Source organism: Heterodontus francisci, chromosome 10 (genome assembly GCF_036365525.1).
Source record: "Heterodontus francisci isolate sHetFra1 chromosome 10, sHetFra1.hap1, whole genome shotgun sequence".
Taxonomy (NCBI): domain Eukaryota; kingdom Metazoa; phylum Chordata; class Chondrichthyes; order Heterodontiformes; family Heterodontidae; genus Heterodontus; species Heterodontus francisci.
Genome location: NC_090380.1, coordinates 87,718,564 through 87,732,161, shown reverse-complemented (window position 1 = coordinate 87,732,161; position 13,598 = coordinate 87,718,564). Strand labels below are relative to the sequence as shown.

Genomic DNA, 13,598 nt, shown 5'->3' with positions numbered 1-13,598 from the left:
CAGGACTACAAAGCTTTGATCTGATTCGGTGGTTGCGGGATCACTTAACTCTGTTTATCATGTGCTGCTTCTGCTGCTTAACATGCGTGTAGTCCTGTGTTGTAACTTCATCAATTTGACACCTCATTTTTAGATATGCCTGGAGCTACTCCTGGCATGCTCTACTGCACTCCTCATTGAACCAGGGTTGATCACCTAGCTTGATGGTAATGGTAGAGTGAAGGATATCACGGCCATGAAGTTACAGATTCAGGTGGAATACAATTTGTTTGCTGCTGTTGGCCTGCAGTGCCTCATGGATGCCCAGATTTGAGCTGCTAGATCTGTTCCGAATATATCGCATTTAGCATGGGAGTAGTGCCACACAACACGTGGATGGCATCTTCTGTGTGAAGACAGGATTTTATCTCCACAAGGACTGCGCAGTGGTCACCCCTGCCAATACCAACATGGACAGATGCATCTGTAACAGGTAGATTGGTGAGGATGATGTCAAGTAGGTTTTCCCTCTTGTTGTTTCTCTCACCACCTGCCGCAGGCCCAATCTGGCAGTTATGTCCTTCAGGACTTGGCCAGCTCAGTCAGTAGTGGTGCTACATTCTTGGTGATGGGCATCGAAGTCCCCACCCGGAATACATTCTGTGTCCTTGCTACCCTCCGTGTTTCTTCAAGTGGTGTTCAACATGGAGCAGCACTGATTCAACATCTGAGGGAGGGTGGTAGGTGATATTCAGCAGGAGGTTTCATTGCCCATGTTTGATCCGATACCATGAGACCTCATGGGGTCCAGAATCAATTATGCGGACTCCCAGGGTCACTCCCTCTGAACTGTAAACCGCTGTGTTTCCATCTCTGGTGGATCTGTCCTGCCTGTGGGACAGAACATGCCCAGGGATGCTGACGGAGAAGTCTGGGACATTAGCTGAAAGGTATAATTCTGTAAGCTATTACGTCAGGCTATTGCTCGACTAGACGGTGGGACATCTCTCCCAATTTTGGCACAAGTCCCTACATGTTAGTGAGGAGGACTCTGCAAGGCCGACTGAGCTGATTGTGTCTTTGTCGTGTTCAGTGCCTGGGTCAATGTTAGGTGGTCCATTAGGTTTTATTCATCTTAGATATATTTGTACCAATTTGATAAGACTGAAAGGCTTGCTTGGCCAGTTGAGAGGGCATTGCTGTGGGTCTGGAGTCACGTACAGGCTAGACCGGGTAAGGATGGTAGATTGCCTTCCCTAAAGTGCATTAGTGAACCAGATGGGTTTTACGACAAACTGGTAGCTTTTAAACCCAGATTTATTTAATTAACAGCTGCTGTGGTCGGATTTGAACTCATGTCTCCAGATCAGTAGTCCAGGCCTCTGGAATATTAGTCCAGTAAAGTAACCACTAAATCTCTAGTCAGGGGTATGGTAGCAAAGGAATGGAATGTTAGGAGCGAGTGATCGTAGGGCTGGAAGGGGGCTGTACAGATAGCGTGGGTAAGGCCATGGAAAGATTTGAGTATGCCGATGAGAATTCTAAATTCGAGGCAATGAAAAGTATGGTGAAACATGTTAGATTCCTTTCAATTCCCGCTGGTAGGAGGAGCCCCTGGTGAAAAACTTAAAATAATGAACAAAATCTTTTCAAAAGTGACAAGTGAACGGTACTGTGTTGGTTAGCAAATGCTATGCCAATTCTATAAGTGTTCAAAGAGCAAAATAAATGCTGCATTCTATGCCAGATTGGTATTATTTTAAGATTCATTTTAGAATACATTAAGTTCCTAAATAAACAGTTATAAACTTTGAGAATGCCTTTGGTTTGTGTAAGATAAAACAGCACTGGTATTCTAATTTGAGATTTGAAACATTTCAATCCATTTCGCTCCTCTCAGGAACCACACTTGTAGGCAGAACATTCAAGATCAGCATTATTACAGAGATTACAAGCTGAATGCTGCAGGAAATACTTTGGGAACAGCAAAACATTAAATAATTATTTTCCAATTTTGATATTACGTTTAATAAAATGACTACTGAGTGCAATTATTGAAAGCCGCAGCCTGGAATTAACTGTCAGCAAAGTGTGCATACAAATATTCAAAATCTAATCCCTTTCTGATGCGTACAAATTTCACAATGCTAATTACAACCCTGATCATTATAAGCAACAAAGACAATTCAGTGTGTGACACAACAAAGGAAGGCGTTAGGCAACAGAACAATCTCTCACAGGGAAATTCAAGAAAGACAAGTGTCACTTCCCAAAGGCCGAAACAGTACATGTGACATTGGAAATATGAAACCAAAGTAGAAGGGGTCAGCAACGGGTGTCCAGACAGAGTATATTCTAAATTCAAACACTTTGCAAATACAAAGACTACTACTAAGAGAAAAAAAGTCATCTAACAGCTTTCAGGTTACTCAAAAGCACATGGTGGAAACTGACAAGTAAACAAAGAACGCACAAAGTGCAGCAAAATAAAGAAACGTTCTGCCTGAAGTAAATGCCACAATCTTTTACATAACTAACATGAAGAGCTTTATTTACCATTTCAAATGGTCATTAAATTTTGGCAAGTTGGTAATGAACAACAAATTAAACGTAATATCAAAGCACATGAATTTCACGGGTATCATTCAAACTCAAGCAAACTGGAATCTTTGAGTTGATCTGTATTTGGTTTTGATTTTATATAAATCACGAAGAAGCATGGTTATGTACTGTGAAGATTTGTCTCTGCCATACTTTGTAAGCTTGTATAGATGAGGCAAAGAAAGAGGGTATTGCATAAAATAAACAGAATGGGGAACAATTTCAATCTTAGAGATATTTGAGTAAGAAATAAAATTCTGAAACCTTTGCATTTTTTCTTCAAGGCCGCTTTGCTCTGCTCAGCCACTGGATGAACTGCGATGAGATATCTGGGGTTGAACTCTGAAAACAAAGGAAAGAAATGAAGGCAAGAATGTATAAGAACATCACATTAACATATTGACAAAGTGAATGCATTGTCAATCAATAATATCAGACCCCATGGGATTTTTATGTTCTATTAAAATTACATTTGAATGTCATAATTGAAACTCCTATATAAACTAATAGTCCAGGATTGGAAAGTGCAATAGTACTGATAGAGTTTCTATGAAATTCACATTTTCTACGTTCCTTGTCATTGACTCTGAAAACAGCCCCTTATATTAATTTTAATATTAGTCAACATTAGAAATTACCACCATCTGGGAGGTTTGGATGGCCCAGATGATTAGAATACTCAATTAACCTCTGATTTAAATCTAGCTCCAAGAGTGGAAATAACATTTCCTTTCTCCATTGGCCAATAAGGAGCCCAGTTCCACAGGCTGATTCACAATGAAATCCTCATGGAGAGGCCCTAGCCTACAGCAAATGATTTTATGGACTCTGTTCACCATCCCTTGCCAAGCCAGCTGCACAATTGGGAGAGTTTCCCTCTGACTCAAAAAGTTGTTGCGGGACGACCTTAAGAAGGGACCACCTTAAGAGACAGCCACCTTAAGGGCTGTAAAGGAAGGTCACTGGAGGTAGTGATGTTGTGTCACACATGACCAGTTAGTTGTGGGTGGAGCCCAACATAGTATTCATGCATATGTTCCAGTTATAGTATAATAAAACCCACGTTTACTTTGGATATTTCTTGTACAGATTGAACGTCCAAACTCTGGCACCCTCAGGACTGAGACCATGCCAGATTCCGGATTTTCCCGGATTTTGGACGATAAAATCAGGTGGCCTATTCTAGGCCAAATTCAATGATAAGAGATACATGAAATAAAGTATGCGAAAGAATAAATAAAAGAATACATAAATTTGAAAAAAGAGTAAATATTAAGTTTTTTAATGATGAAAAGGAATACATATTCCATTATTTCTTATTCCATGACGCCTTTTAAATTTTGTTAACCAACCCAATGTGTAGTCACATGGAGCTGAAATATGCAGATCACTAATGGAAAATCTGGGCTTGCTTAATCAACATCTGCTCAGTCAATGGCATCCTCTCACTCCTCCTATCGCATCCACTCCATCATTACTCTAACTCATCACTGTTAGGTTTTATGCATAGTTTTTTGTTTATTCATTTCTTTCTGAACATCACTTTCAGCATAAAACTTCATGCTCTGGTTTTTCTGATTCTTTAAATCATAAATGGTGGAGGTGCCCACCCCATACTGCTTACTCAGCTTTCACACTGATGCACTTCAATCTAATTTCTGCAGTAATTCCACTTTCTTGGCTGTAGACAACGAATTATGCTTCCCTTTGCAGTACTACACAAGGGGGTATCTGCTGGCTTTTTTGACATGATTGTGATGGAAAAAAACACAGGAAATCAAAGATTGGGTGGTTTGGGCAGGGTTGAGGATTATTCAAGTCAACTTGGAGCGCGCAAACTAGAACAGGCACCTAGCCGAATTGTCCCGGTATTTGGACAATAAATCCAAATTTCATTTAACTGAATATCAAATGGATTATTTTCATAAATGTCTGGTTTTTGGACAATTCCGGTTTTCGGACATTAAACCTACAGTCGTGTGGGTCTTACAATAGATCACACACCAAAGAAACAAGTAATATTACAAAAGTGGTCACTTTTCACACCACCACCTTCTCCATCAGGGATTTCTTCAGTGAAAGGGATAGTTCTCAATGATGTCCCAGCCTTGCGTCTTACCTAACAAACAGCCTTCACTTAAAACTGTGCAGAACTCCTTTAAATATGGCAGTGCTTCAAGAGTCGCTGCACATTGAGAGAGTATGAGAAAAGTAGTCAAATTGTCCAACCACTCAGAATCCAGTGGGGTGGGTTACAATGCAAAAAGCATGGGTTCCCGATCAAGCAATGTCTTGATTTTAAAATTCTCATCCTTGTTTTTAAATCCCTTCATGGTCTCAGATCTCCCTATCTCTGTAATTTCCTCCAGCCCCACAACCATCCAAGATATCTGTGCTCCTCTAATTCTGGCCTCTTGTGCAATACTGATTTTAATTGCTCCACCATTGGTGGCCGCACCTTCAGTTGCCTAGGCCCCAAGCTCTGGAATACCCTCCCTACACCTCTCTACCTCTCCACCTCGCTTTCCTCCATGAAGACACTCCTTAAAACCTCCCTTGTTGATCAAGCTTTTGGTCATCTGACCAAATAGCTCCTTTTGTGGCTCAGTGTCACACTTTGATTTATAATGCTCCTGTAAAGCATTTTGGGACGTTTATTATGTTAAAGGCGCTGTATAAATATTAGTTGTTGTTGTTAGACTACAATTCAGAGCACCTCAAGATATCCATACTGAATTAATTATGTTAAAGTATTGTTTCAAATGACTAGCTGGGATTCCTCAAAGGTAGGTATATAACACAGGTTAAATTCTCCAGTTACCAGGTTCTACAACAAATAGACAGAATATTAAGTGTCTGTAGAAAACAAATACAATAGCAACGTACATTGTCATGAAGTATAGCCAAAAGGAGGAGACCAAAAGCAGGTTTTTGTCTGTTCACCAGCCTGATGGACAATGGGATATATTCCAACCTAGTACAACAGCGTAAAATTGGGAATCATAGAAATTTAGGGCACAGAGGAGGCCATTAGCCAATCGTGCCATTGGTGGCTGAAAAAGAGCTATCCGGTCTAATCTTACTTTCCAGCTCTTGGTCCGCAGGCTTGTAGGTTATGGCACTTCAAATACATATCCAAGTACTATATAAATGCAATGAGAGCTTCTGCCTCTACCACCCTTTCAGGCAGTTTCAGACCCCCCCCCCCCCCCCACAACCCCCTCAGTGGAAAAACTTCCTCCTCAATCCCCCTCTAATACTCCTGCCAATTACTTTGGTATTGGCAGCATGTTTTATTATGACAGAAGAACTAAAATGTAGGGTTAGAAAAAATTATTTGCTCAGAGGGTGATCAGAAGGTGGAATTCACTGCCACAAGATATTGAAGAAGGGAAATAGTTGCTTGAAAAAGAACATTAAAAGACATACGAAGCAAGCAGGGAGTGGGATTAGGGTAGGTGGCTCATGTAGAGAAAAACATTGACACAAACTTGATGGGCAAAATGCCCTGTTTCTGCGTTGTGACATAGTATGAATAGCTTGAGGTGTCATGAATTGTAGTAGAACAACAATACCATAAAAAATTAGACATAATGTTCAGTCTTCTATTGACTGTTGTGTGATATCTGTGTGTATATGATTTTATGACTATTTTCTCTGCAATCGTCCTTAATTATTGATGTAGATCATGGCTGGCACACAATTTTAAGTATATGAAAGCATATTGAGGATTTTGTGCAAAGCGACCACCCAATGACATCCATTCCAATACTTAAATGAGAATTAGGTTATTCGGCAAACTTTGCACAGGAACTGTGAATTTTTGGTAATATTATTTGCTCATAAATTCTAGCAGGATTTGGCAACTGAAGTTGGCTAGCTGAACGAATAATATGGTGATTCCACCACTAGAGTTCAGTTCCAGTTTAAACTGTCAGATCCATTTCTTGGCTCTGTAGCTGGTGTGAGTTGTGAAAGAGGGTGGCACATCAGAAATTCTCATAAGTGTTTCAGTTGCCCACTGCATTGTGTGAAGTGCATCTGAACATTCACACTTGCAATGGGAGCAAAAGCTTCATTTTGTCATGGAAGTCACTGTTACATGTTTTGCATCAGTTTAATAAATATCACAGCTTTTGCTGAAGTGATAACCATTAATGAAACCCTGAGTAGGATTTAAGGACTAAAAGAGGTCTAAAAAGTTAAAGATTTTTCACCAAAATGCAAAAAGCATGACAAACTTAAAATGGTTTTTGGGCTGAATTTTACCTTCGGCGGACGGGACTTCATCACCAACATAAAAGTCGGTGGCAAACCCGCTTCCACCTAGCCCGGGGTTCTGACCCGCATGTTACGGGTCCCCAGGCTTTAATTGGCCCGAGGTGGGACTTCCACCTGCTTGAGGGAGGAGCCGACCAAGGAGGATGCCATGGGGTACGGGACTGCAGTTAAGTTGGGGTTGTCTTGCCGGGGGCGGGGGGGGTGCGTGTGGGGGGTGGGGAGGTGTGGTGATCGATCATGCCGGCGAGGCAAGGGTGGTTGTTTGTGGGGGGAGGGGGGTGTCTTGGGTCCCGGGGGTGGGTTGGGAGGCGGGGCAACCCTCAATCGGGCACCCGAGGCTCGGAAAGGCTGGCAGCTATCACTGGGCGGTCTTTCACGTCCCCATCATGCTCATTTACCATGAGTAAAATACCCTTGGAGGCGGGCGAAAGTCCTTAACTGACCGTTAAGTGGCCACTTAAGAGCCTCGGTTGGCCAGGGGCGGGCAGCCCGTTTCTCCACCCCCTCCCTGTACGCTGTAAAGTTGGCCGGAGGCGGGAGCGGGGCGGGAAGGGCTCCCGGAGCCTCCCACTCAATTTTCCGCTGCCCCCACACCACTGTCCGACCCACCGGGGCGGTGCAAAATTCAGCCCTTTATGTTTGAATATTTCACTTCAGCAAAAATGTAAATGTTGCGGTGTATATATTGAACTTTTGTTTAGTCTCAATTTCCATGTAATACATATAATTATATTATGAATGATTAGTTTTTTTATGTTTACTATTTTATTCATACCTCTTTCAATCAGCAGGTACAATTTGCATTGGCATCTGAAAGAATTTATATATTTGTTAAACTTGTATGATTTGGATTCAGAAATGACTAGTGCTTTAAGAAATAGGAGATCAAACGCGAGGCATTTTGCCATTTTACAAGGGAGTTTTGAATTGAATCAATTAATGCCAAAGGATAAGACATAAATGTAAAGCTAATAAAACCCCCATTAATAGAACTGGTTGCTAGGGATTTGCCGTTTGTTATGAATTTGCTACACACATGTCCTAGTGTGACCTTATGCATTCACAAGGCTCCCTGTTCCAGCACTGGAAAATGAGAACAACTTTACAAATTTGACTTAATCTTCCATTTGTCAAACACTATGAACAGAAAAACAAACATTATTTCTGTCGGAAATTACATAAAATATTCAAACTTCTATGGAACAACACAGAATGAGCCGAGAAACATATCTAAAAGTTTTATTGGATAAGATCAGAATAATCTGTAGAACATTTTTATTTATTTCATAAAATATATGTTTCTCTTGAGAATTGATTGGCAAGGGCAATTGGTACTCTGAATCTGAATACATTGCATACTCAGCATATCAACAGGCTTGAATCATTATACAAGTATTCTTGAGCACAAGTTAAACATTATATTTAAAAACATCCAGATGCATTTTCAATGCTCTTAATTTGACTACCAACTTCAAGCAAATTACTATAATGGGTGTTATGTTTTCTTTAATGTTTCATTTGCAGTTATTACCCTTAGTCTTAGAATCACTCCACGTGCTCTGACAACATACCAGCTGCACTACTGATGGCTTGTGCTCCAGAACTAGCCGCGCCCCTAGCCAAGCTGTTCCAGTACAGCTACAAAACTGGCAACTACTTGGCAATGTGGAAAATTCCACAGGTATGTCCTGTACACGAAAAGCAGGACAAATCCAACCCAGTCAATTACCACACTATCAGTCTACTCTCGATCATCAGCAAAATGATGGGAGGGGTCGTTGACAGTTCTATCAAGTGGCACTTGCTCAGCAATAACCTGCTCACTGACGCTCAGTTTGGGTTCCGCCAGGGCCACTCAGCTCCTGGCCTCATTACAGCCTTGGTCCAAACATGGACAAAGGAGCTGAACTCAAGAGGTGAGGTGAGAGTGACTGCCCTTGACATCAAGTATGGCAGGATTTGACTGAGTATGGCATCAAGGAGCCCTAGCAAAACTGGAGTTAATGGGAATCAAGGGGAAAACTCTTTGCTGGTTGGAGTCATACCTAGCACAAAGGAAGATGGTTGTGGTTTTGGAGGTCAATCATCTCAGTTCCAGGACATCACTACAGAACTTCCTCAGGATAGTGTCCTAGGCTCAACCATCTTCAGCTGCTTCATCAATGACCTTCCTTCAATCATAAGGTCAGAAGTGGGGATGTTCGCTGATGATTGCACAATGTTCAGCACCATTTGTGACTCCTCAGATACTGAAGCAGCCCATGTCCAGATGCAGCAAGACCTCGACAACGTCCAGGCTTGGGCTGATGTGTAGCGCGAATGTTGATTGCCACTTAAGTACCAGGCAGTGATTATCTCCAACAAGAGAGAATCTAACCATCTGATGTTCAAAATGGCATTACCATCGCTGAATTCCCCTACTATCAACATCCTGGGGGTTATCATTGACCAGAAACTGAATTGGACCAACCACATAAATGCTGTGGCTACAAGAGCAGGTCAGAGGCTGGGAATTCTGCAGTGGGTAACTCACGTCCTGACGCCCCAATGCCTGTCCACCATCTACAAGGCACAAGTCAGGAGTGCAATGCAATACTCTTCACTTGCCTGGATGGGTGCAGCTCCAACAACACTCAAGAAGCTTGATACCATCCAGGACAAAGCAGCCCACTTGATTGACACCCCATCTGCCACCTTCAATACTCACTCCCTTCACCACCGACACATAGTGGCAACAGTGTGTACCAATGTGTGATGCACTGCAGCAACTCACCAAGGCTCCTTAGACAGAACCTTCCAAACCCGTGACCTCTACCACCTAGAATGACAAGGGCAGCAGATGCATAGGAAAACCACCACTTGCAAGTTTTCTTCAAGCCACACACCATCCTGATTAGGAACGATATTGCCATTCCTTCACTGTCACTGGGTCAAAATCCAGGAACTCCCTTCCTAACAGCACTGTTGGTGTACCTAAATACCAAAGACTACAGTGGTTCAAGGAGGCAGTTTACCACCACCTTCTCAAGGGCAACTAGGGATGGGCAATAAATTCTGGCCTAGCCACCAATGCCCACATCCCACGAACCAATAAAAACAATGAAATTATAGAATTTTGATTTTACATATTTTATATATGAAATCCAGCCACTCTTGTAACACTTGTAGCGATTAAAGTTCTCCAAAAATAATTCCTGAATTAATGCTGGAAGATCAAAAGCGTCACGGGGAACGATTAACATTCCATTTACGTACAAATTCCACATAACAGATATTCTGAGTGTGTTCTGATGTTAATTAAAAGGAAGGTTTTACTTTTTAAATGGTTACTGCATTAAAGCATCAAACGTTATCAAAAATTACAGAAACTATCACCTGTATTCTCTGTGCAAAGCAGGAAGAAGGAATTTTCCTCCACACAAGATCAGATGGCAGGTTGTTCAACCTTGCCTGTCTTAGAGCAAAGACCAAAGTACGGAAGGTCCTCATCAGGGAACTCCTCTTTGCCGACGATGCTGCATTAACATCCCACACAGAAGAGTGCCTGCAGAGACTCATCGACAGGATTGAGGCTGCCTGCAATGAATTTGGCCTAACCATCAGCCTCAAAAAAACGAACATCATGGGACAGGATGTCAGAAATGCTCCATCCATCAATATCGGCGACCACCCTCTGGAAGTGGTTCAAGAGTTCAACTGCCTAGGCTCAACTATCACCAGTAACCTGTCTCTCGATGCAGAAATCAACAAGCACATGGGAAAGGTGTCCGCTGCTATGTCCAGACTGGCCAAGAGAGTGTGGGAAAATGGCACACTGACACAGAACACAAAAGTCCAAGTGTATCAAGCCTGTGTCCTCAGTACCTTGCTCTACGGCAGCGAGGCCTGGACAACGCATGTCAGTCAAGAGCGATGTCTCAATTCATTCCATCTTCGCTGCCTCTGGAGAATCCTTGGCATCAGGTGGCAGGACTGTATCTCCAACGCAGAAGTCCTCGAGGCGGCCAACATCCCCAGCATATACAACCTACTGAGCCAGCAGCGCTTGAGATGGCTTGGCCATGTGAACCACATAGAAGATAGCAGGAACCCCAAGGACGCATTGTACAGCGAGCTCGTCACTGGTATCAGACCCACCGGCCGTCCATGTCTCCGCTTTAAAGACGTCTGCAAACGCAACATGAAGTCCTGTGACATTGATCACAAGTCGTGGGAGTCAGTTGCCAAGGATCGCCAGAGCTGGTGGACAGCCATAAAGGCGGGGCTAAAGCATGGCGAGTCGAAGAACACTTAGCAGTTGGCAGGAAAAAAGACAAAAGTGCAAGGAGAGAGCCAACTGTGTAACAGCCCCTACAACCAATTTTATCTGCAGCACATGTGGAAGAGTCTGTCACTCTAGAATTGGCCTTTATAGCCACTCCAGGCGCTGCTTCACAAACCACTGACCACCTCCAGGCTCTTACCCATTGTCTCTCGAGACAAGGAGGCCAAAGAACAAGAAGAACCTCTACTATTTACTAAGTTTATCTGTTGATACTACAAGGATACAAAAGAATCTGAGCATGAATGCATCATGTACAAAGTACAGAACTGGTATTCAGTACCTGAACACGACATTATTGTTGGAAGTGACAGGTACTACATATAGATAAAAGCTATGGGTTATTTTGCAACAGTTGCCATCCACCTTAATAAAAGACTTTTTAAAGCATTTTTTATCCATCTCCCATCAAAGAAAACTAATGAAATTATACCAGTACACTAGTTGGAGGGGTTTAGTTTCTCTAGTGAATAATCAGCAATGCTTTGCATGATAATGATTCCATCATAGTAGTTCCTTGAGATTGTTATTCATAGCAGCACCTGGACTTAGCCATGCGCAGTCTCACAGCTGAAGATGCGTTTGAAACTGAGGTACGTAAAATATTGAAAATTCAGTAAACATTTACCAGTTACAATTTACATCACCACCAAGGATTCCACTACAGTCCATCCATGGCTGATCCGCTCCCAGTCATGCACCAATGCTCCTCCAAAACTGGGTAGGTGGAGATGCAGGCAAGAAACAACAATTTGCTGAAGTTCTTCCCCTCTCTATAAGGAAACTAAGTTATTTATCTTTCCACTGTAGCATGGCTGAGATTGGGACCTCACCCTGTGGCCCACTGCATGGGTGTTCCACTGGACAACATTGCTGTTAAGTATGTGTGTTTGGGAATTCCTGAACAAAAGTTAAATCATTGATAGATACTGTGATTTCGTTATTGGAGAAATATTTTATTCATTTTCCTTGAGAATTCAACATAGTGGTCTTTAAGCCTTCTCATATAATCATAGACTGGTTACAGCACAGAAGGAGGCCATTCAGCCCATCAAGTCCATGCCAGCTCTCTGCATCAGCTGGTTTTTTTGCTAATCAACTTAAATCTGTGTCCTCTAATTCTTGACCCTTCCACCAATGGGAACAATTTATCTCTTTTTACTCTGTCTAGACCCCTCATGATTTTGAACACCTCTATCAAATCTCCTCTCAACGTTCTCTTCTTTAAGTAGAACAGCTTCTCCAATCTATCCACATAATTGAATACCCTCATCTCTGGAACCACTCACGTAAATCTTTTCTGCACCCTCTTGAAGCCTTCACATCCTTCCTAAAGTGCAGTGTCCAGAACCAATGGTTCATAATGCTTCATCATTACTTCCTTACTTTTGTATACAATGCCTCTGTTTATAAAGCCCAGGATCCTGTATACCTTTTTAATGATTGTCTCAACCTACCCTCCATATAGCCCTTAATCTCTCTATTGCTGCACCCCCTTTAGAATTCTACCCTTTATTTTATATTGCCTCTCCCAGTTCTTCCAACTAAAATGTATCACTTCACTCCTCTGGATTAAATTGCATCTGCCACTTGTCTGCCCAGTCCACCAGCCTGCCTATGGCCTCTTGACTTCTGTCACTATCCTCCTCAGAGTCACTATATTTCCCAAGATTTGTGTTATCTGCAAATTTTGGAATTGCGCCCCACACACAAGTCTAGGTCATTAATGTATATCAAGAAAAGCAGTGGTCCAAGCACGGGTGAGTATAGAAATAGGAGGATAGAACAGATGAATCCATGGCTGGAGAGATGGTACAGGAGGGAAGATGTTAGATTCCTGGAACATTGGGACCAGGTCTGGGGTTATGGCCATTGCCTCTGCAATTTCCACCCTTATTTCCCTCAGCATCCTCAGATCATCCCATTCAGTCTTGGTGACTTATTAACTTTTAAGTATAGCCAGCCTTTGTAAACCTCCTCTTTATCAATTTTTAGACCATCCAGTATCTCAACTATCTCATCTTTCACTATGACTTTGACAGCATCTTCTTCCTTGGTAAAGACAGATGCAAAGTACTTATTTAGTTTTGCAGTCATGCCCTCTTCCTTCATGCATAGTTCTCCTTTTTGGTCCCTAATTGGTCCTACCCCTGTTATTACTACCTTTTTACTATTTATATGCCATAGAAGACTTTTGGATTCCCTTTCAAGTTAGCTGCCAGTCTTTTCTCATACTCCCTTTGCCTCTCATTTCCTTTCACTTCCCCTTCACTTCTTGTTCGACTACAGTTTTGCCTGTCAATCTTTAATTCCAATTTACCTGTGACAAATCTGTTCTCAACCCACTGAAATTGGCTCTTCTCCAATTAAGTATTTTTCACTCTAGATTGCTTCTTGTCCTTTTCCATAGTGAATC

At 42.2% G+C, this 13,598-nt stretch overlaps 1 protein-coding gene across 14 annotated transcripts in view; it reads right to left on the bottom strand.

The window, feature by feature from the left end:
* LOC137374607 (fibronectin type III domain-containing protein 1-like) overlaps window positions 1–13,598 on the bottom strand; it is a 323,625-nt gene that overhangs the window by 272,945 nt on the left and 37,082 nt on the right. For all 14 annotated transcript variants that reach the window (XM_068040959.1, XM_068040964.1, XM_068040968.1 and 11 more), the window contains exon 3: window positions 2,845–2,922. In XM_068040959.1, the coding sequence (XP_067897060.1) occupies window positions 2,845–2,922 (78 nt within the window). The remainder of the gene's footprint in view (window positions 1–2,844; window positions 2,923–13,598) is intronic.